Source organism: Ruditapes philippinarum, unplaced genomic scaffold (assembly GCF_026571515.1).
Source record: "Ruditapes philippinarum isolate M1 unplaced genomic scaffold, ASM2657151v2 ctg3997_1_1_1_1, whole genome shotgun sequence".
Taxonomy (NCBI): domain Eukaryota; kingdom Metazoa; phylum Mollusca; class Bivalvia; order Venerida; family Veneridae; genus Ruditapes; species Ruditapes philippinarum.
The window spans coordinates 118,674-144,065 of NW_026866047.1; the positions used below are offsets into that span (position 1 = coordinate 118,674).

At 34.3% G+C, this 25,392-nt stretch overlaps 2 protein-coding genes across 2 annotated transcripts; both read right to left on the bottom strand.

The window, feature by feature from the left end:
- Positions 1 to 1,099: 1,099 nt before the first annotated feature.
- Positions 1,100 to 25,392, bottom strand: LOC132731113 (neuroendocrine convertase 2-like; the record flags this gene model as incomplete). Its single annotated transcript, XM_060717232.1, has 12 exons — positions 1,100 to 3,223; positions 3,461 to 3,750; positions 4,800 to 4,941; positions 10,265 to 10,371; positions 10,958 to 11,058; positions 11,487 to 11,687; positions 12,353 to 12,546; positions 12,879 to 12,967; positions 14,388 to 14,485; positions 23,954 to 24,088; positions 24,821 to 24,934; positions 25,294 to 25,392. Coding segments are annotated over 12 exons (1,869 nt in total), but the record flags the coding sequence as incomplete, so codon positions are not given.
- Positions 16,320 to 22,487, bottom strand: LOC132731108 (uncharacterized). Its single transcript, XM_060717225.1, has 3 exons — positions 21,941 to 22,487; positions 19,838 to 20,281; positions 16,320 to 17,581 (listed from the first exon to the last, which is right to left on the bottom strand). Exons 2-3 carry the CDS (start codon positions 20,277 to 20,279, stop codon positions 16,593 to 16,595), a joined length of 1,431 nt encoding a protein of 476 aa, XP_060573208.1. The 5' UTR covers positions 20,280 to 20,281; positions 21,941 to 22,487; the 3' UTR covers positions 16,320 to 16,592.

Genomic DNA, 25,392 nt, shown 5'->3' on the forward strand with positions numbered 1-25,392 from the left:
ACCTAAATCAAATCTATTTGACTAGCAATTGACATAAAAGAAAGTTGAGCCAGACCAATATGTATAATCATTAAGGTTAATTTATATGCACAACATATTCTTATTTATAAGAGTGGTTAATCGGCATAATGACTAGCAACGTCTGTTTATATATAATATGATTTATTGTTATTAGGACAGTGATAAAATATAAACAATGTACAAGTTTTAAAGACTTAATAAGTCTAACAAATAGCATTATATTAAATTTTACTAGGTTGAGTGCTCTGATACTGTTTCCAAATGATTACACACTGGTTATATACCTTAACGATGTTTTGCTTCGTTTGCGGTATTGGCAATTAGTACAGTTTTATTTATTTAGTATTATGCATGGTAGTACATTTTGCTACCTTTATGACATTTTCTTTCACAATCAACGCAATTTTCATCAGGGGATTGTTCTTTCTACTTAAGGAAAATAAACATTTCTTATGCCTAATGTACCTTTAAAAAATAGAAGAGAACACGCAATGTGTTTCAAGTGTGTATACCCTTTAATGCAGTAATTCTAAACCCAAGTTCTACTTTTGGCAGGCACGTGTAGAACCAGTTGGTCGATAACTAAATACAGCACGTCTTACCTCTTAAAACGCAACACCTACAAACATTCCAAGAACAAAGAACGATATCAAAGATATTTGTGTAGATAAATGACAGAAGGAAACACTGCACGCGACATTTCATTGTAAGGAGTTGTGCAACGACGATATTTTGAGGACACATTACGGCTATTTCTCCTATCCAAATTGTTTATAAAATAACGTCATATGATACTTGTTTGGAAATGTTAGGGTAAAACTTTTGTCATCTTGCATGATATTTTGATGGCTTCCTTCCAACCGAGCATGACGAACTCTTTTTTACCAGACATCATGCACAGCTCTTCTTCATTATCGAACCTTATTGAATTCGAACACGGTGTGTTTTTAATAGTAACCAAAAGTAAGAAAAGTTTGTATGTTGTAACTTATTGCAATTTGACTGTATTCAACGAAGATAAGTTAAGAGAATCATAACATGCACTACTTACAAAATAAAAGATAAATCAACGCAAAGATGTTTAGACTTATAATATTTTAATTATAAAGTCTTTCAACAATAATATTTTGGCTCATATATTTTACATATTTCGAACTTTGTTGGTTATTTTTTGTTGTGAAGTTTGAAATAAAACTTTATATTATATTAGGACATAAATTCCAAAGACAAATAATTCAATGACATGTAGGCTGATAAAGAAAATGAGTAATTATTCATTTGAAAGTTTAGACCTGAACCGATACGAGGAAAAACGTGGATGACATAATTTAGATTCTTGGCAATTTATTCTTTTGCTAGTTTCTAATCTAATTTACAATGTACAAGTAGTAAAATGTCAGGCATGAATCAGAAAATAAGTTAGTACTCATTTACCATGGAATACTTTGGAATGGCAAGATAGCATAATTATTCAATTAGTATCAATTTGGTAATACCAAAATCTACATTTCAATTATATAGCCATCTATATCAGTCATAACTTAACAACATATATTAGTTTCATAAATTTACATCAAAAATTATTTACCATTTAAAAGTGATTTTTACTTAAGTAGGCCATTTTAGCCTAATTACCCACCTAGAAGTATATACTTTTCCCCACTTATAGTAAGAAAACCACCCCTCAAAACATTTATACAATAAAATGAGACTTTTGGAGTGATTTAAACTTAAAAAACTACATATTTCTTTGCACCTGATGGATCCTGCCATCTTTCCCTAAAATATGAAAATATGTGAGCATTATCAACAAAATTTTGGCACCTTAATTATTGTCAATCACAAAAATGTATCCTTACATGAATGACTATTTAAACAATGATAAGAATGAAAACAACTTTACATTGACTAAGAGCACATTAATTACTAAATTTGACTTTGGTAACACTTGAAAACTCAACGGCTGAAGATAAGCGATTGTTACTGGAAGACTAAGTAATTGTCTTATTTTGAAATTCTAAAACAGTTAAAGTAAATTTACAGGAAAGGGCATAAAACTTTTGTTTTAGATAAAAGTATATTCAAAATGGTTAATAAAAACACACAGAAATTATGAAATAAAACAATCTTATATCTTTATAAAAAATTATATTAAGCAGTAGTATGCAATATGTCATTTAACTATACGAAATATACCAGAAATAATATGAGCCGAGAATGACATATCAACAGCACATATACAAGATAAAAACAAGTTCACATTTAGAACATAAAAAGGATGATAATATAATGACAAAATAGGACAGCATAATACAAGGTAATGAGCAAAAATATATCACAATGTTGAACTCCAGTTATAGTTATTCATATGTTTTTGATTAACTTATGTATATAATACCAGGTGATATGAGTAATGCCACTGTGTAATATCATTTAATATGAGACATATACGAGTATATGTATCACAGTGGTAAGATACTGCAAACATTTAACCCATTAAAAATCAATATAATGTTTGTTATGTCATATTCAACCCTATCTTGTACATTTTACTTTCATGTTCTTGGATCCACTTTAAATGGAATGACATTAACTTTAAAACATCTTATCCTTGTAAGACATGCAAGCTTCGTTTGATGTTTGGATTTTTCATTGTCTTATCTGACATTTCATATTTGAAGCAGGAATTGTTACCAGACTGTTTGTGGCACTTATTAATGTTAAAAAATTGAACCCACGCTTCTTTTGCGCAACCTTTCGTCTCTTCTCTTCAATAGCATCAACTTAACCGAACCTTAATTTTCAACTTTAAATACATGTATTTGTTTTTATTGCATCTCTCGGTTAACACACCCGTCAAGAACATTCATTTGAAATGACAAACAGCAAACTAATGTCTAATATCATGAAATACACATATATTGTAAAATACGGTTGACGATAAAAAGTCCGACAAAGTACAAGATGAAAAGTTGAGACTGTACGTGCGGTGACGCGGAGTTTTTCACCGGAGCTGTATGATCAGTTTCCGGTGTGTTTCTGTGGTGGTTGGTAGTTTCGTGTTTTTTCTTAGTGGCGTTTTCTTTATAAATAGGAGTGGGTGGCTTTTCTGGTGGAGGCGAACATGTCTTAGAATGATTTCTTTTCGATTCGTCGTAAGTTCCATATACAGTTAAAGACACTGATTCCAAGGGAATTTCAACTGAAACATTTTAGATACATCAAAATTATTAAAACACTTTGCATAGATATCCATTATAATACATTTCAAAGCTTCAAATGTCACGTGAATGGCTTAATCAACTTAGTAAAGTTTTGTTATGTCAGATATATACAAATACTTATACCAACTGTATGTTGTCCTCGTGGGCTTACCAGCAATTGTTATGAATAAATCATGTCTTACACATCATAATTCAAGACAGAAATATTGACTTACCTAGTTGGTTTTTGAATTGTATCCTAACCATCCAATACCCAATAGGAGATTCTCCCAGGAAATGAACACTAGCTAAACGTCTAGGTGAAGTATCCTGGTCAATATTTTTACCATCTTTTGTATCTAAAACAATAGATGGTGTCATGCTTGGTGAAACAATTTCAATGCTAACACCTCTCTGATTGATGACATCATGTGGTATTTGTAAGACCACGTGCTCTATTGTATTCACATGGTGACGACACGGATCTTCCTCCATGTTGAATGTTATTATCGTCATCATTGTAATGCTGGAAGTAAGAACCAAAGACATTATTCATAGCAGAATATATATGAAAGCAAGTAATGAAAATGGAATCATTGAGTGTCGTCTTGACATTATTACAGGCTGGATTTGATAAAGTCTAAACAAACTTCAGTAGTAAATGTAAGATATGGTCCATGCCTTTACGGGTACTGGCTGACATATATTTATAATTAAATCTATTCTCCTGCGCATCGGTCGACTGTTTCACTAACGCTCACTTCTTCTGAAGTAGCGTGAGTGCATTCAGTAATCTGCGAAGGGAGCGCGTAAATTAAACCGTACAAATAAGAATTTGAAAACAACTTTAGATGTGTTTTAACGATAGTAAACTAAGAATCTTCAATACTACACGCCCGTTATTCTTTGAAAAGCTACGCATGATCCCAAGCTAAAGATTATGTGACAGAAAGTATTATACATGTAGGATCTATTAAGAATAGGTGTTAGTTGAAAACTTCAAAAATATGCAACATATCCTACGGGCTAGTTTACCATAAATATATGTATGGCTTTTGGAAAGCACGAATTATAAAAAATTTAAACAACATCAAAAGAACTCCACTAAGGTTAAAAAGCCTAAAACATACATTTTAATTCCTTAAATAGATCAGCTGATACATTTAAATTGGAAAGATATGTAACGGATAATCAGGAAATATATTAAATAAATTGAAAATCGTATGTTTGAGTTTTTCATAGCTCGATTTAAGTGAAAAGCATAGCAACGTTTTTCAATTCAGGCCCATTTTTCACAGTTAAAATAGACACAAGCGTGAGTTTATGATATGAAGTTAGAATAGACATTCTGGAAAAACGGAGTGAGTTAATGATATGAAATTTTGCACACAAATTATTGGTCAAGACCTACTTAAAATGATACATTGATCTAGATAAAAAAATGTCCAGCCCTGTATTGTCAAAAACCTCCGTGTAGTCCCTTGAATAATATGCACATATATGCAAATGCTTAAATGAAACATCTAAAGATAAAGCATCAACTAATTTCAAATATTTTATAAACTGTATACATACGAGTATCGGTGGTGACTTTGAAATGTATGTTTTTTAACGTGGTCTAAACTATCACTGAACATCGTCCCAACGTGACGCCATGATTTCGCGATCGTTACCGCCTTGTCTGCGTTCAACAATCCGAAGCCAAAGACTGGATGGACTGTAAAGTATATGAGCCGCGTCGTGACAAATCCAACATCGTGCGTTTGCGACCAGCATGGATCCGGACCAGCCTGCGCATCAGCGCAGTCTGACCAGGATCCATGCTGTTCGTTATCAGTTTCTTTACTTGTTGAAAGGTCTGTAAGCGATCAGCATGGATCTTGATCAGACTGCGCGGATGCGCAGGCTGGTCTGGATCCATGCTGGTCGCAAACCCATTATGTTGGTTTTGTCATGACGCAGCTCAATTATAAGACATTTAACACACAATATATTATTCTCTTTCAACCACTGTCAACATCCAACCAATACTCGATAATAGATTATTCTCGATTTTTACAATATTTACCTCCTTTATCAAAATTGGGTCAATATTCTATATAAAAATGACAAAATATGAAAAACAACAGCATAAACAGCTGATTTACGTGAATTGTAAAATTCTTTTATACATACGTATAATGGACTTTATTATTATAGCACCAAAATGTAAAATATTTATATCAGTTTTATAAGTTATCACTTTTCATTAGAATATAGAATTATGAAATTATGATTATTATCTTATGTTAGGAATATATATCATTACTTTGTTTCAGTCACGCTAGAAATTCCAGAGAATTTACCCGAGCTGCTCATATGGCTTACTTCTAAATGATATTTAAATCATGTTTGAGCAAAACATACAAATATTTAACAGAAACAAAGAAAGACATCAAAACATAAAATAGATCATAGACACTGTATGTGACTTTTAAATGTTACATAGGAGACATGTAAATATTTTGATTATTATTTTAAACAAGAGGGCCATAATGGCCCTGCACCGCTCACCAGAAACAACTGTTTTTCAGTGATTATAGAAATATCTTTTTCAAATAAACTTGTAGAAAGACAAGTCCAGGGTCAACTTTAACTTGCCTCTCTAGTTGTAAGGTTTCCCAACACTGATTGTATTTTTCTTCATAGTAAAAATGAAAGGAACCAAGTTTGGGTCAATATTTATTTAAGATAACATAGGTATACTAGTCAACTCGACCAGAAAGTTAACATTTCAGGTTAATTATCTTACTCTCTAATACAAATGGGAAAAATTGTAACTTTAACTACAAAGAGGAAAAAGGCAAAAGGTTGTTTTCATGAAATGTGTTCAGTGATCATGAAAACGACTTTAAAGCAAAGGGTTGTTTTGATGAAACGTATTCAGTAAACATGAAAACAACTTTACATACATTGTATGAAACGGTGCAAAATTACTTTCAACAAGTTGTAACCAAGTTTGCAAAATGTGATTCTGAATAGAAATAATTGAAACTGATACTAAAGTAGCACAAAAAATAAAGAATGTCAAATTGCATAAAGACAAGCAAGAAATACTTCTAAAGTTGCCATAAGTTCACTTAAACTTAAGTTTTGTTATTTAATGTAAAATGCAAGTTACAAAAGATTATAAAGTAAAATAAGATGAAAAATAAGTTTAGCCATATCTACATTTATGAAATAAATTCGAATTTATTAACATTTAACTTATTAGTTTGAGTGTTTTCTATTGAAAAATTATTTGAAAAAATAAGAAGAAAAACAAGAGGGTCATGATGACCCTGAGTCGCTCACCAGGTTCAACTGCTTTTAGTGTTGGAATTTTTTTTCAAAAGAACTTGTTGAAAGGCAAGTCAAGCTCTTTCGGCAAGTTCAGCTCAACTTTAACTTGCCCCTCTAGTAATATGCTTTCATAACACTGATTGTTTTAGCCTTTTTACTTCATAATAAACAATAGAGCCAGTAAAATGGCCATAGATCACTTATCTAACCCATCATTTCATTATTCACTATATAAAGTGAAATATTTTGCCCTAATATTTTGGAAATGCTTTGTTTAAATATGTGTATGTTGCAAGTGTGTTCCTATGAGACTATGTAGAATAAATGACACTAGAGCATGATTAATTATGACTGGACAATTTTTTTTATTACTTTTTTGTATGAAAACACAAAATGTCACATGCAAAACATGTAAGGTGTAGATGTTTGAAGTTTAAAGTTTGGGACAACAAAGTTTTTATACATTCTGTATGGTAACATAACTGTACCTCAAAAAAAAAGACAACAGGTCAAACATTGTAAACAATATGGAAAATAGGCCAGTTGATATCAAAATTCAAATAAGCATCAGAAATTATACCCCTAGTCCCAATTTCAAGTCTGTTTGTCATAAAACACAAGAATGAAGGTCAATTTATATCAAAAATATCAAAAGTAGGTCAGTTGATATCAAAATTCATTTCGGCGTCAGAATTTACAAACCTGGTCCACATTTAAAATATGAATGTCAAAATACAAGAAAGTAGGTCAAATGGTGTCAATAATACCTAAAGTAGGTCAGCTGGTTTCAAAATTGAATTAAACATAAAAAAATACACAAATTACACTCTTGGTCCAAATTTCAAGTCTGTACATAAAAGACAAAAAAGTAGGTAAAGCGATTTCAAATATATCAAATGTAGGCAAGTTTATATCAAAATTCAATTCAGGATCAGAAATTAAACGCTTTGCCCAAATTTCTAGCAGGTACATGTACATCAAAAAACGACAAACTAGGTCAAACAATATCAAATAATCATATCAAAAGTAGTTAGTTGCTATCTTAATTCAATTCGCATCAGAAATTACATTCCTTGTCCAACTTTCAAGTCCTTGTACATCATTCCAAATTTCAAGTCTCTGTACATCAAAAACAAGAAAGTATGTGCAATGGTTTCAAAAATATCAAAAACAGCTCAACTAAAGTCAAAAATTAAATTATGCACATGAAACTCAGGTTCAACAGTATGTCCCAAAATTAATTGAAATGTGCTTTCTCCAAGTTTAAATCCAATTCAACAAAAAAATGAAAAATTTACAATTTTTAACAAAATTCAATAAAACAATTGAGCATACAAACTCATCTTTGTTAGTAAAGTCTTTAGGCCTAATTTATTTTCCTGGTCAATGACCTATAACTGACCTTAAAATGATGTAATATGATGTCCGAATTCTAGAGCTATTTACACATCATAAACAGGTCATGACCCAAGCCATTGAATCTCTATAACATGATTATGTACACATTCCAACATGAGTTGTTATCCTTTCATTATGAAAAGATATCCTTATAATGCTAATCTTTGAGTCATAGAAATTTCTTGAAATTTATGAAATTCTTACTGAAAATGTCTAATTTGGATAAAAGAATGAATAAACTATGTATGTGAATATGCATATCCTATTATAGGCCAAGTAAAATTGGTATTTTCTATAAAAAAAGTTTTTTAATGAGACTATCATTATATTAATACTGTGACCACCTATATTGTGAAGAGTTTAAAACATAACATATCTACTTTGTGTGAAGTCAAAACACGTTTATTTTATATTTATAAAGGGACTATGTATCTATTGTCAATATTTTCTAATATCAAATTTGATCATAGAATATCTTTAAACGATAATTTGAAGAAATGACATGACCTGGGGCATTCAAGCTTTAGCTTAAACAGGGCCAATTAAATTAATATGAGCAAACTTGATTAAAGACTACCTAAGAATGCTACAGACAAAGTTTTGTGATCATCCATCAAATATTTCAGTAGTAGGTGATGTTCAAAGGTTTTTCTATTGTTAGCCCTAGCGACCCCTAAAAGGGGCCAATCAAATTAAAATGAGCAAACTTGATAAAAGACTACCCAAGAATACTACAGACAAAGTTTGGTGATCATCCATCAAATAGTTCTCTAAAAATAGACATTTTATGATATTTCTATTTTTAGCTTTAGCGGTCCCTAAAAGGGGACAATCAAATTCATATGAGCAACTTTGATAAAAGACTACCCAAAAATGCTACGGACAAAGTTTGGTGATCATCCATCCATTACTTCTGTAGAAGAAGATGTCTTAAGATTTTTCTATCTATAGCCCTAGCGACCCCAAAAGGGGCCAATCAAATTAATGTTAGCAAACTTGATAAAAGACTACCTAAAAATGCTACAGACAAAGTTTCGTGATCATTCATCAATTAGTTCTGTAAATGAAGATGTCTAAAGGTTTCTTTTATTTTTAGCCCTAGTGACTCCTACAAAGGGCCAATCAAATCAATATGAGCACACTTGATAAAAGAATACCTAAGATTGCTGCAGACAAAGTTTGGTGATTATGCACCAATTAGTGCTGAAGAAGAAGACATTTAAAGGTATTCCCATTTTTAGCTTCAGCGGCCCCTACAAAGGGCCATTGACATAAATATCAGCAACCTTGATAAAAGACTACCCATGAATGCTACATACAAAGTTTGGTGATCATCCACCAATAAGTTCTTAAGAAGAATATGTCTAAAGGTTTTTCTATTTTTAGCTAAAGCGGCCACTAAAAGGGGCCAATCAAATTAATATAAGCAAACTTTATAAAAGAATACCAAAGAATGCTACAGACAAAGTTTGGTGATCACCCATCCATTAGTTTTGTAGAAGAAGATGTCTAAATGTTTTTCTATTTTAGCTCTGCTGACCCCTAAAAGAGCCAATGAAATTAAAATGAGCAAACTCGATAAAAGACTACCCAAGAATGCTACAGACAAAGTTAAGTGATCATTTATCAATTAGTTCTGTAGAACAAGATGTCTAAAGGTTTTTTCTATTTTTAGCTTTAGCGACCCCTAAAAGGGGCCAATAAAATTAATATGAGCAAACTCGATAAAAGACTACCCAAGAAGATGTCTTGAAGTTTTTCTATTTTTAATTCTAGAGACCAATAAAAGGGGCCAATGAAATTAAAATGAGCAAACTTAATAAATGACTACCCAAGAATGCTACAGACAAAGTTTGGTGATCATCCATCAATTAGTTCTGTAGAAGAAGATGTCTAAAGGTTTTTGTATTTTTAGCTATTTCGGCCCCTAAAAGGGGCCAATCAAATTGATATGAGCAAACTTGATAAAAGACTACCCAAGAATGCTACAGACAAAGTTTGGGGATCATCCATCAATTAGTTCTGTAGAAGAAGATGTCTAGAGGTTTTTCTAGTTTTAGCCCTAGAGTCCCCTAAAAGGGGCCAATCAGATTAATATGAGCAAACTTGATAAAAGACTACCAAAGAATGCTACAGACAAAGTTTGGTGATCATCCATCAATTACTCCTGTAGTAGAAGATTTTTAAAGGTTTTTCTTTTTTTAGCTCTGTAGACCCCTAAAAGGGGCTAATTGAAATGACATGAGCAAATTCCCCTTTGATACTAATAGCTCACCCTGAGCCTTCGGCTCTGGTGAGCTAAAATGTTCAAAATATCTTACAATACTTTCCAGCAGCATTTGTTGAAAAAGCGCTTGTTTCTGCCAGTCCTTCCCTCTCTGACGCTTCTGCTAGTACGTGTTGAACATCCCGGTAAGTTAAATCTGGCCTTAAACAGTATAATTGTTTAAAAAAATCATTTACCTTTTTTCTAAAATATATAGGCAGCGTGAAAGTTCCTTGAATACTATTACCAGATTCTAGAAATACAATGGTCAAAATATATGATTACTTACTAAGAAAAAAGAAAAAAAGTAAGTGGTATTTATTTCTTTAACTACAAAACATGTATACGACAAAGGAGAATGTTGATTTTAAACTTATTCTATAATATCACCACCAACGCTGACATAATTTCAGATTTTCAGTGCCTATCTGCAAACTGCACACAAAAAAATAGAGTAAAACAGACTCCCTAAAGAAATTCAAACACAACAAAATTAAAAATGTTGCAGGCTCGGTTTGATTGAGCCTGTTCATGGACAGTACTGGAAGTGCAAGTTACCGTTCACGTCCCCTAGCACCGGCTTAAGCAGAATTCAAAATTTAACACGGAAATGGTGAAATTTTGAATTTAGAGACATCTGCAGGTGTGTTCATACGGCGGTTATCACGGAACGTTCCATGTGACACAGAAGTGACACAAACGGACATTTGCAAATATTTGTGCAAACTTTCTGTATAAATGAACATACCTTGCTTGTAGGACTAGAGCTATAATAGCAGAAACTTCTGCAACAGCCGCGGAAACACCCTTGAATGATTCAACACATGCATTGTTGTATGATGATGTCATCTAAAAAAAGACATACATTGGATACCTGATAAAGATATTGAAGACTTTAAATATTTGACAAGACAGGATTTCTCTATTATATGTACAATCAGAATGTAAACAACTAACCGTATACACTATGCTAAAGAAAAGTAAGTATTAAAACTTAGTTCATTACGAAAATACAAATGTGGCGGGCGGCATGGCCGAGTGGTTAACGTGTCGGACGAGTAATCTAATGATCCCTAGCCGCATGGGTTCAAACCCAGTCAGGGACAAATCGTTGGTTCCTTGAGCAAGAAACTTTACACTTATTGCATAGTACTGGTTGGTTACAGGAACGGATTCGAAAGTGTGTATATAAGCTTATAGCTTTCTACACAATCGAACTTAAATAAATTCTGTATAAACCAAAATACAAAGGATATGAAATTAAACATGTGAATTACCATAAAATGTGTATGAAGTCTGTTCCCATTACCGAGTCCTGATGTTATCACACATGCACTAACTTCATGATTCTTTAGCAATCTTCCTCCAACACCCACATTGTTTACTGCAATGGTGTGTATACTGTTTGCAGCCCCGTTTCCTGTTATTCCGTCCGACCCATCCGGAAAAACAAATATTGATCCAAGGTTCTTCCTTCCCTGTAATTCACAAGTGTTCAAACTGTTTAATCATTACCAAATTTGGCAGTTACCGTTTGAAATGTACAATATTCTTCTTTTTTATTCTTCTTAGCAACATTTGTAATAGATGAAGCAAATGAGTGCAAGTGTATATTTTAAATTTTGATATCGTCATCTTTTCTCGTCCTTAACGATTTCTCATTCCAATAATGTTAGTAGTGAAGATTTATTTTTCATCACATTACATGAGCATTTTCAAACAGAGTCGTCAATTTTCACTTTTTTGGTTGTGTTTGCATTTGTCTCGAGTGACATGCCCATTTCCAGATTTGTTTATTCCTTCACGGCACTTCACTGTCTAAAATCATTTTAAGTTTTTTTAAAAATATGAAAACAAGATCATCAAGGAAGGGCAGCGTTCAATGAACGAAACCCCCACACGACCCAGCAACACAGGACCACCGACATGGAGCCCAGCAGGACCATAAACAAAAACAGGACACGGCACAGACGGCGTGGTGTTTACTTAAATAATACATAATAGAAAGTGAAAGAAACCGTTAAGGAAATTTAAGAGACGATTCAAGAATAGGCATACAAACGTAAAATGTGTTGGGGAACGGGACTAGAAGGTCGAGAAGAGGCAAAATTAAAAGTTATAAAATTAAAGTTAATCTACTTACATTGTTTACTCCGTATAAAATGGCTTCTCTCATTCCTAAACCAAGTGGACTGAATTTTGTCGGCGGCGATGACCAGCTGTTTGAGTAGATGTCAATGTCTTCAAGACCGTGAGTTAGCGCAGCGGCAATGATATCGTCTGTTGTGTGTACTTTGAAAACATCATACTCATGCAACAACCAAAATACTTTCAACGCTGAAAAGAAAGGAAATGTACGACATAAAATTCACCTAGAAAGAGTCGTGTTCAAAGAACTACAATATTCAGTTAAAGAGCCACTCTTGAAGACGAGACAAATAAAGCAGGGGCTTAGGTGGCTCTGTAAATGGATTGAAAAGCTGGGCAGAAAATGTGGTAAGGAGAATAATCAATACACGTTTTGCGTTAGATTAAGTAGTTAATAAATACAGTCTCTTTTAATATTGTTATTCATATTAAAATTCTTAAATAAAAAACAAACGGTTACTTAAATGTTATCTAATGACATAAAAAATTAGTATTTTAAAGTCGAACAATATTTAACTTACGAACTGCTTTTCCTTCAAAAGCAATCCCAGCATTACACAATCCGTTTCCTTTCTGTGCGACTATTATGCTGGTACATTTAATCCCATGACTGAAATCAGAAAAACAGATCAAAAAATATAACCATCCTTAAATATAGAGAAAATTTTAGAAAGCAAAAATAAAGATTCAAAGCCCATAACGCACATTACCTCTTTAGAAAATATTTATAATGGTTATGTACGATGCCGGAAATATATTATGCATTCTCTTCCTAAGCTTAAACGGTTCACTCGTCTTTACCTTTTTTGCTTGTTTGTATGTGTTTGGTTGAGTGCGAATGCATGTGTTTGTCTTTGTATATTTTTTTTGGTAAGTTTGTTTAATTCGGTTTCTTTGTTATCTACTTTTTTCTTATTCGTTTAAGTGGAAAAACAGTTGTTGTTGTTTTGTCTGTTTTTTTTTTTCTTCTTCTTTTTAGTATGCGATGTTTTCTTTTTGTTTGGGATAGTGAATATGTGGTAAATGAATGTGGATTAAATTGAAACAGATATGTTTTTATATTTAGCCACAAATGTTGTATGTAAATGTGAATCATTGTATTAATATGCTTTTCAAATATGAAATAAATGTAAAAAGAGGACTAAATGGAATGAATGATTCTGATACCAGGACAAAAGATATTAAAATAGACACTCCCAACATCACGAATAAATATTGGAGAACGGAATCCCTAAAGAACAGTTGAATATGTCAAAGGCTTAGTTTGAATGAACATTTTCATTTACGGTAAGTCAACTCAGTTTACGCCCCTAAGGTTTTGCTTAAGTAAAATATGAAATTTGAATTTAGAAGCATCCGCAGATGTGTTAAATCTGAAAACTCTATTTTCTTCACGAGTCACTGAAATTTCGTCCTATTTTTATAATAAAAGAAAATAATTCCCCAATCCTTCTCTATTCCCTTCGGTACGTGTAGGTCGTTGAGAAAACAGAGGGCATCGGCAGATGATTGAAGAACCAATGCTACGTGTCCGCATGTTTTCTATAGCTCAGGGTTATGTTTAAGGTGGCACGACTTAGCTTGCATGAAGTTAGCTGCCGGTGCCATGACTAAAGCCGAGGGGATTTGTCCTACAAAGTAGGCCCTTAGTTGACGAGGATGGTGTGCTAGGGTGCGTGAGCCCACGGTTAGACGGATTGAACGGCGGGCTTTTTGTCGACGCAAACAGCCTTTTTCAAAGCTACCCCGGGTTACCTATATTTAGGCCGTACAGTAACTTACTTTTGGCTCAAATTCATATCTTGGCTAATTCTCCATGGAAATTGCATTGAGATAATTATCACCACTTTGTACTTAACTCTTTTAAGGGCATACATAAAATTCCCAAATCCGAAATTAGAATAAATATTCCGGACATAGGACGTAAAGTAAAGACAATTTCGTATGTTTCAATTACGCAGTGATTTATTCGGTTAAGGAAACCATTTCATGAGTTGTCATTTAAAGAAAACATATCTTGTTGAACATACCTCAGCAAACGCATTGATTCAGCTCTGTAATTCATAGAAATTTCCCCAGGAGTCACATTCGTTGTTTTATCAATGAAGTTATAGGCCAAATCCATATTCTATAAAAAAAAATATATTGCACAAAATAATATCAAAATTTAAGTAACCAAAACGTTCATGTACGAGGGTTGTTCGGGAAGTTCTGAGAATTGTTTTATAGCACACGTTGTAGTCGGGTTAGCGTAAATATAAATATATACGCGTTTATTTCAATATATACTGTACACAATCTGGAAATATCATCATCATACACACAGAAACTAAAACATAATAAAAATAGTAAATAACCATATAACAAACACCCGGAGCACGCCGACGTCATTTGCAACGTTATGCGACGTTAAAGTCCATCGATCGTCGCACCTTTTCAACGTAGTCACCTGCAATTTCGATGCATTTCCTGTGTCGACTGATCCACTTATTGTATGTTTCTACGTACCAGCTATCGGTAAAGGACGAGACTATATCTTGCGTATGCTTAACAAAATGGTCAGCTGAGTCAAAGCGTTTTCCACGCAGCTGTGATTTGAGTTCCGGGAACACACGGAAGTCCATCGAAGCGAGGTCCGGGCTGTATGGATGGTGCTCTAAGATCTCAAACCCCAAGAGGCTGATCTCTAACTGGGTAGATTCCGCTCTGTGGGCCGGTGCATTGTCTTGATGAAGTATGATGCGGTCATGGTCCATGTGGGGGCGCTTCTTCCGTATCGCGTAAACGAGATCCCGCCTCAGAACCTGTTAAAAACGCATGCGGTTAAAAATTTGATTTGCACTTATCTTACTCAAAAATTTCATATTTTAAATGTTTATTTTTTATAAATATTATGTTTACAATATTATTTATGGGTGGCAGGTGGTTCGGTTACATAGATTCAGGAGTTTGCGTAGCTTGTAAAACAATAAACAACTCAAGATAAATTTGTGTTGTAAAAGGGCTTTTATTTAAGCCGTAAACAAAGTATACTATAGTACATTTAAACATGACTAGAATAACAGAGACATATTAAAAGTTGAACTTATTGTTTTATCTGGGGAAACAAATTCCGCCAGACAACAAACATTAAAACATAATTCTCATAACAGAAATAAATTTAAACAAACAGAAATAAGAACAAATTCCATCCTGAAATATGAAAACATCTGAATACATACAAATGTGTATAATTGTGTCTTTATGTGTATCTCGTTGTTAAAGAACCGTAACTTGTACAATTTTAAAAATAAAAATGAAAAAATTTAAACGAAGGATGCAAAAATTTAGGAGCTCTCAAAGTAAATAATTGTGGAGGAGGAAAGGGAGGTGGTGGAAAACTAAATTTTCATGTGAAGCTATCAAAAGTTGTACAGGAATGAAAGCCACGCGCTTTGTTTCTTTGTTCAACGAAATGACTGAGTGCGCATGTGCAACTATCTCCAAATATAGACATGCGTTACCCTGTTAGCTTACTGTAAATATTCTAAGCTGTAAATACTATACAATAAAGAGGACGGCTGCATTGTAAATACCCTAAACCGTAATTACTATAACACAAAGAGCAAGGTGCTTCCGCCAAATTTATATTAACCACCTCGGCCATAAATCATTTTATGATAATAAAATATATTTATGGGTGGCAGGTGGTTCGGTTACATAGATTCAGGAGTTTGCGTAGCTTGTAAAACAATAAACAACTCAAGATAAATTTGTGTTGTAAAAGGGCTTTTATTTAAGCCGTAAACAAAGTATACTATAGTACATTTAAACATGACTAGAATAACAGAGACATATTAAAAGTTGAACTTATTGTTTTATCTGGGGAAACAAATTCCGCCATAAGCATAAAGGCCTTAATTCCCAGAATCAGGTCTTTATGCCCGCCCAGACAAGCAAACTCCGGAAACCATATTATAAACACTTTTCCAAATGCTCGAGGTACTGAACCCAAAACTGGTAGCTTTAAATAAGATAATAATACATAAGAACTCCAATCACACAATAGTATACAAATTGCCCATGCAGTCAAAGCACATGTAAAATAAAACAATTATTTGTTTAGATAATTGCACAAACTTCCTTGCTGCCTTGCAACAGTCAAGGTGTCATTGCCGCCTTAGTCAGTCAATGACCTAGTAATTGGGGGACTTAACTATGTAAACAAATAGTGAAGGACAGTCCATATATTTGTCTTAAAATTGAGCCGAGAATGGACGTAAATATGCTTGGAATGCATTTGAGCGCCATCTACCAAGTTTTCTTATTCGAGAGTCAGAGAAATTTTTTCTGTGAGCTAGAGTAGCACCACCAATACGGAAACTGTGAGATGTAAACAGTTTTGAATCTAAACCTATTTTGCTAATACATTTCCTAAGAATGCAACTAAATTGTTTTGTTGTGACTGGAGTACCCGATTCATTAAGAAAAAATGGACCAGGTTTCTTAGCTCGTAATCCGGCAAAGGCGTGCAATGCCCTGACTGGGCATATCAGTTTGTTTTTCTGAAGTTTTAAAATTAAATTAAATGGGGAAACTGAGTGTTTGTAATGCCTTAGAGACAAACTGATGAGGAACGGTTTTTCTTCTTTTAACTTAATAGTTATATCATCGAGGGAGATAGTATGGTTAGCAGTTTTTGAAATAGACATTTCGCCTACTCTTAAAAGTGCAAAAAATGCCAACGTAAACATTGCACTGATTAATATGACGTTGTAATTTGATTCAAACATTGTAGGTAAAACCGAAATCAACCTTTTCAATATAGGTTTTGTAATAGGTTGTCTTTTGTCAGCCAAAGGTGAATAATGCTTACATCCAAGCAGGACTCTTTTTAACAGAAAACTATGGCCTGAGGTCTTGGCACCTTGTAACTTATTGATGTAATTGAGAGCCGATACCCTGGAACAAATACTTGAATATTTCATGCCAGTGGCATGACAAAAGGCCACATATGATGCTAATTTGCTATTAGATATTTTCTTTTTAGGTTCAGTCTTATAAAATCCAACATGGAATGAGCGGTAATGTTTAAAAGCTGCACGATATGCCAATCTTGTGCTACTAGCTAAAGAGCCTTCTACTAAGGAACTGATCAAATGCCCTAAAGGTAATCGAGTAACGCCTTTGGCACGTGAGTTGCTAGAGTGTCTGCCCAAGGAGCATTTTGACGAAAGTCTTCTATCTGAAAACGAGAAAGCATATCTGCTAAATTGTTTTCCTTGCCGGGAACATGTTCAGAACGTACAAGGATGTTGTGTTTCATACAAGCAATGACTAAACGTCTTACTAAACCCATTATTTTTGAGTCCTTGCTGGACTGTTTGTTAATGATATGAACAACAGCTTGATTGTCAGAATGTAAAATAATGCATTTGTTTGTTAAATAATCACCCCAGATTTCTAGAGATAATGTGATTGGAAAAAGTTCTTTATAAGTTATATTAGTATCAGTAATCTGTGCGGGCCAAGACCCGTAGAACCAATGGGTAGCCAAGATCGCCCCATATCCTAACGCACCAGAAGCATCTGTATAAAGATGGATTGCCTCATTTGTTAGCCACTTCTGGTCCAGAAAGATATGTTTACCATTAAAATTATCAATGAAAAGGTGCCAAGCTGCTAGGTCACGGCGTGCCTCTCTCGATAAAGTAATTCTATGAAAGGGTTTGACCACATTCCTAGTTAAATCAATGAGTCTTCTTAAAAAGGCTCGACCAGGTAATACTACTTTGCAGCAAAAGTTGAGAAGACCTATGAGGGACTGTAATTCGCGTAATTTGATTTTTCGTCTTGATTTAAAAAAGGCTAGAAGATCACGAATTTTATTAAGCTTGTCTTCAGGTAACCTTGCCTCCAATTGAACAGAGTCTATTTCTAAACCCATAAAAATGATACAATTTGTGGCAGATACGGTTTTCTCGTGTTTTATTGGTACTCCTATCAGTTTACATAAATCTAGAAAAACCCTTAAATCTGATTCACATTTGCCGGTATCCGCAGGGCCCATTATCAAAAAATCATCAAGTATGTGCAAAATGTGACTGATGGAAAGTTTCTCTTGAGCTATCCATTTTAAGCCTGAGCTAAAACGATCAAAAATAGCACAAGACGAGCTGGCCCCCATAGGTAGTGAGCGATCATAGTAAAACATGCCTTGAAATTTAAAACCGAGGAGGGAGTAGTCGGATGGGTGAATAGGGATGATACGATATGCCGAGTCTATATCTGTTTTTGCCATTAAACACCCCGGACCCAACTCTCTAACCATAGCCACTGCCTGGTCGAAAGTTGAATACTGGACAGTCGCTAAATCTTGGTCAATGAAGTCATTAACCGAATCACCATGTGGGTAGCTCAAATGGTGAATTAACCTATAAGTATTTGGTTCTTTCTTCGGTACCACTCCTATTGGACTAACCCTAAAAGAAGGAAAAGGTGGTTTGTTAAAAGGTCCAGCAATCCTGTGTAAGGATATTTCTTTTTGTAACTTTTCCGAAACTATGTCAGGTAACTGGGAGCAAGACTTCAAATTTTTTGTTGTAAAAGAACATCTATTACCTGTAAAACCTAAATGGAAACCCTTTTCAAAGCCAGACAGTAAATAATCAGCAAATTTGTAACCTTGTATCCAAAAAGACAGTGGGCCAAGTTTAATTGGTGTGACAGGTTTGACCTTCAGAAAGTCATTTTGACTTTTGGGATCTATTAGGGGCAACTGGGCCGGGTTGAGATTGCTGGTTTGGTCGGGCAGAAATGTCTTGCTTCTGACCATTTGGGCAGGATTTTGCTGAATGTTGGCCGCGACAGTAGCCGCAGATATGAGGGAAGCATTTGATTGAATTGCAGAACCCTCTTCTATTAAACGGCCAGCAGGTATTTGGCAAGAATTCCCCTTTAGACATGGGTTTGCTTTTGCTTTGGACGCGAAACCCATTTGAGCTGTAACCATAGGGGCGGCGATTTTGACGAAAGGGCTGCATGACTGTGGTAGTTGTTGCCCTTACCCAAAATTCCGTATGCATCCGATCCCAAGGAATCGGAGATTGCTCTCTCAGAGACCTAAATTGGTAATCGTATCGAGACCACGCGCTGCTATTGTTTTTAGCAGCTAAGTCTCGAACTAATTCCCCATATTTCATGAGGGCAGGCGTCTCTAGAGGGAATTTTAGAGCATAAATGGCCACAAACCTCATAAAGGCTGTGGTCCACTGATCTATATTGTAGATCTTTTGTTTTTTGACCGAGGGGACAAGATTTAGTTTACCGTGATGGTCAAAAGATAAATGCATAGTGGATGTATCTTGGTCATGGCCCCAAGATACCGGCAACAACGAACCAAAATCTACAAATTTATTCTTCCATATTCGTTTTTGGATTCGTTTGGAAATTTGGGAAGAAATAGGGGAATCTAACGGGGAAAAGGACTGTCCTTCATTACCTGTTAGATCAAGGACATTAGATTTTAACACATCATCTAACAGATCATTGTCACTCTCTGATGAGCTTGCGGAGGTTGATGAATCCATGTCATCGCTTGAATCTCTAGTTGGGGGAGGAGACCTCTTTCTTTTCTTCTTGGTGTTCCTCTTTTGCCCCCTAGGTGTACGCCCCCGTCTTGTCGTAGTTATAATGTTCGAATTACTATTTTCTTCAGCATTAGAATCTGAATCTGACTCTGAATCCATGTTTACTGAATTTGGTTCAAGATTTGAAGAGTTAACTGACACAGTGTCATTTGTAATGTTTTTGTCATTAGTGTGCCTGGTCTTGTCCTGAACACTGGTACCCGCCCCAGAAGTTTCTACTGGTTTATCACTATCCGTGCAGCATGAAGCTGAACATCTTGATTTTGTGGCAGCTGCCCTTCGTTTCCCACGCATAGCTGAAAATGTAGTAAAGATGTATGAATGTATGAGCTTAATGCTGTTTACCTATGAAATTACAGAACTGTCTCAAACTGGAACTAGATATGTTCCGACTATTTTCTGTTTGAAGGGAAAAGCATTTCTTATTCTTAAAAACCGAGCGCCGTGTGCTATGATTGCCATAACTTGGGAACCACTCTATACTAAACTACTTGAAGATATAAAATCACCTTCGAATAGTATCAAAATATTCATAAATATACGTATATCTGAAGTGATCAGTTCTTCCTATCAAATGCGGGACTGCACGTCAATTGATAATCTCGGGTACCAGCCCGGAATATATGTACTTAAATAATAAAAGGGGAGAAAACACTGGAATCTCGAGATATTGATTCCCGGAAGTAATTAAAACCTGTACATATATGTGTCTCATATAATAAGTTTTTGATATTCAATTATCACCACAACAAGAACAATAAGATTTAACTATTCAAGTGAATAGTCTCGGGTACAAGCCCGGAACTTATGTGATTTAAATGGCAACTAATTGTAATTTTTTATCAATGGTCACAAAATTTCCTAGGCAGTATAAATTCCTGTACATTGTTAATATATAGTTATAATGTAGCTAATTCAGATTAAATTATTAACAATGCAATATATATTTTTGAGTAAATAGTCTGGACATATGTACCTAAATGACAAAATTGTTAGATACTGACAGCTCAAACAAATATCTCGAGAATTATTCTCGGAAGTTCCTAGGTACAAGTATTTTGTAAAGCAACTTAATTATCTCGAGACTTATTCTCGGAAGTACATAGGTACAAGTAATTTATAAAGTGACTTAATTATCTCGAGACTTATTCTCGGAAGTTCCTAGGTACAAGCATTTTATAAAGCAACTTAATTACCTTGAGAATTATTCTCGGAAATTCCTAGGTACAAGTATTTTATAAAGCAACTTAATTATCTCGAGACTAATTCTCGGAAGTACATAGGTACAAGTAATTTATAACGCTAATTAATTATCTCGAGACTTATTCTCGGAAGTTCCCAGGTACAATATCTTGTAACGTTAGTTACTACAGACAGGCAAGTATCAAAATCTACAGTACTATTTCAAGAATAGTCTCGGGTACTAGCCCGGATAAGAAACATAATGCCACAAGTGCTAATGCCTGGGAAATAATAAATCGGAGTCTCAGGAGCAAGCCTGGATAACATGTTAGCCAATAATTTAATAATACTTCTAATTAGTTAAAATCAGTAGTAACAACAGGGCAATTTTGCCAATAAAAACATGTCTATGTGAAATTCGTAAGTTAAAATTGCTTTCTTGGATTACACATATTAACCAAAATGGTGGTAGAATCTAGTGTTATTAACGTTGTATAAGTTAAAATTGAGGCCCAGGTTGCAAACCTTCGGCTATTTCACATTTAAATGTTTCGAAATTTTGAACTATCGCAAAATACCATCAGATTTTCTTAAAACAAAATTATTTCGATGTTGTACTTCTGATATGATATAGAATGTAAAATATGTCAATTTGGCCTGGTCCAATTGTAAACGCCATTCACTAATGGTCTTTGTCTATGTTACACTTGTTTTACAAACTTAAAACAAGTCAGAAATTATAAAATAAAGCTGAACAGAAAATAATACTCAACTGTCTAAAACAGACTAACTGTACTCAAGTATGGAGTAATAAAACGTCCTGTTCGATGGTGCCCACCAGCGGAGGAATGGAGTAATGATCTGATGATGGCGTCCTTTGTTAAAATCCGTGCCGTGGCAATCGCAATCTGTCAATATTTTGCTAATTTGTCAGAAATTTGACCTTCCAGAGGCAATTGTTTATCGTTCACGAGTTAAACTGTAAATCCAAGAAGTCCGAACAGCATTTAGGATAAATGCGTCACTTTAATATTCTGTTGTTGATCGTCACTGACCCAGATCGACACAAAGGAAAACAAAACTTCGCCTCGTAAATCCTTCCTAAAATTGGATGGCACCAAAATAATCCTTGCTTGAAGTAAGATTTAGATGTACAAAGTACTTTTTTATTATCTGCTCGTAATTCTTTTACGTAAATACCAAGAAAACTAAATTTTCATGTGAAACTATCAAAAGTTGTACAGGAATGAAAGCCACGCGCTTTGTTTCTTTGTTCAACGAAATGAGTGAGTATGCATGTGCAACTATATCCAAATATAGACATGCGTTACGCTGTTAATTCTAAGCTGTAAATACTATACAATAAAGAGGACGGCTGCATTGTAAATACCCTAAACCGTAATTACTATAACACAAAGAGCAAGGTGCTTTCGCCAAATTTATATTAACCACCTCGGCCATAAATCATTTTATGATAATAAAATATATATGTTTATCAATAAATATGTTTTAAAATATATTATAATTAGAAATGTATACTTTTAGTTACCTTTGAATAGTAAGCCGCCGTGACAGTTTGACCGTTGCAGAATCATCCCGTGCCGGTCTATGAAGAAAATAAACATGTTTTTTCCCGCATTTTTCTGCACCCGGGCTTTCTTTGGGGGAGGTGTACGCGTTGTTTTCCATACCGATGACATAGCCTTAGTCTCTGGGTCAAAGTGGTGGAGCCAAGTTTCGTCAGTTGTTATTATTCTGTCTAAGAACTCATCACCTTCGGCGTCATAGCGTGATAGAAATGCCTGAGAGCATCGCACCCGACAATCCTTTTCATAGTCCTTTAGTAACCGTTGTACCCAACGTGCACTCACTTTATACATACCGAGCTTTTTTGTAAGTATTCCGTGTACAGTAGAAACTGATACGCAAAGTTCATCTGCAATAGCTCTAACTGTCGTTCTTCTGTCGCAATTTATCATGTCTTTTACCGAGTCCTTAATTGAACATGCAACAACAGACTGCCGACCGCATCTAGGATTGTCTTCGATCGAGTTTCTTCCTTCTTTAAAACGAGCATGCCATCTATACACTGTAGCCGGACTGCATTTCATGTATTTTCCTGTAGAATTGATCATTTTCATTGTTTCTGTGGAAGACTTTTCCAGCGCAAAACAAAATTTCACGACGCTTCGCAATTCAACGTCACCTATCGACGTCATGTTGTTTACTCAGTGGCTCTTGGCAACAACTTTAAAACAATGTTGATTCGTTGAGAATTTAAATAACGTTATGATATTTTCAGGAAATGACGTCATGACGTTCCGCTGCTGACCAGCGTTTTCGCGCATTTTTTACGTTATCAAAATTACGAAATATATTAGTGTAGCGCGTTATACCTTTCCTTAGAGTCGGACTGCTCCGGTGCGGCGTTATAGTGTTGCTATAGTTACTGCTATTGTTGTCTGATTCTATTCAATTTTTAGAATAGTTCCGTGATATGCTTATCTTAGTATGTGCAAAATATTACGTCTTAGAAACAAAAAATATAGGAGATATGACAAAAATCCCAGAAACTTCCCGAAAAACCCTCGTATTTCTACGTTTTCCCTTACCAATGTGTTTTAAAATGATAAAAATAATGATTAAGGCCACACAGAATAGTTTAATACTCTATCGCAGCTGTAATAAGTTTATTCTGCTTTTTACTTATATTTGCATAACATTTTAATACGTGGTTGATAGTCATTTAAGAACGGCTCATAAATTATTACAAGATGTTTTTCTACCAGATTTTTTCGGATGTCATTGATGTCCGCAATTATCCCTATATCAATAACAGCAATCGTAACACCACTACCATTGTATCCTTTGTCCCAGGCACCTTTAACATGCATCCCGAAATAGTTAGCACTTTCATCGTACTGAAATTGAGATACTATCACTTGAGAAATTATTATTTTTAGTGTAAATCACCAAACACAACAATAGATGTTTCAACTTAATAGATTTAGTTTTTTACTATATTGCCTTTGTGCTAACATAATGTTGCCCTGGCTGAACGAAATGCAAAATTTCAACATTGTCAAAACAATAAGAACTATTCAAAAACCTCTTATGGCGATAATTTGATGATTTGATTTGATGCTGTTGTTATTTCTTATAGTCAGCTAGACTTCTTCACATGAGAGAATTATAATTAATGTTCCAAACTGAACTCGAATCAATGACGATGTATAGTAAGCGTTTGGAAGTCAGCGTTTTACAACATTCAGCCATTTAGTGAGGGGAAAGGAAAGGAGGTAGGAGCGAAAAGACATATAAAAAGCAAATAATATAATTACGTCCTGTGATTAATTGAAAAACATATGATAAGTAATGTTTTTCAAATGTTTATTTGTCGAGCAGGGAATTCATGTAACAGTCTAAATCCAATCGCAATGCTTATAAGAGTTTGTATTTTTCAAATCAACTTTAAATGAAATCTTATTTAAATTTTAATTTAAAGTTTGTAATCATAAATATTTCTCATATGGAAAGACTGCGAATGCGTTAAGTATTCATTGTAATTTGCATCAGTGTGGCTTGACATTTGGCTGCTAAAATAGCATTTAGAAAGGAAATGTGCTAACATAGATCCTGAAACTATATCTTACCATTTGGCCAGTTTGTAAATATAGAAAACGATGTCCTTGACCAAAGGCTGTTATATTTTTTGCATCAATTGGAATATATTTTGTATATGCGCGAACCGGTTCAATTTCAATTATCTGAAAATAAAATGGAATTTGGTAACATCAACATGCACTTTTTAAAAGCAAATAATATGGGGGAAAACATACTTATATCTTTAAAATTATATCCAATTGTAGGCGATTGATTGTGCACCGATAATAAATAGACATTTGAATAGGGGTGATCCATCGGAAGCATTCAGAAGCAAAAAAATATAATATATGAAAATTGTGGACTCATATTGTCTTGCCGAAGAACCAGAAAAATATAACAACACTGAAAGCGATATGTGTTGTATTTACATTCGCTATGCATTCAGCATAAACCATTTGGTATCACTGGTTTAAATCGAAGCACTTAAATGATTAAAGACACAAAACTGGATGATACATACCTTATCACCACATAGACGCTTCACCTGTGACAAAACCAGCTCAATTGTCGAGCCGGTAAGGGAACCGGTATACTTAAAACTGTAGACGGTAGGTGTTAT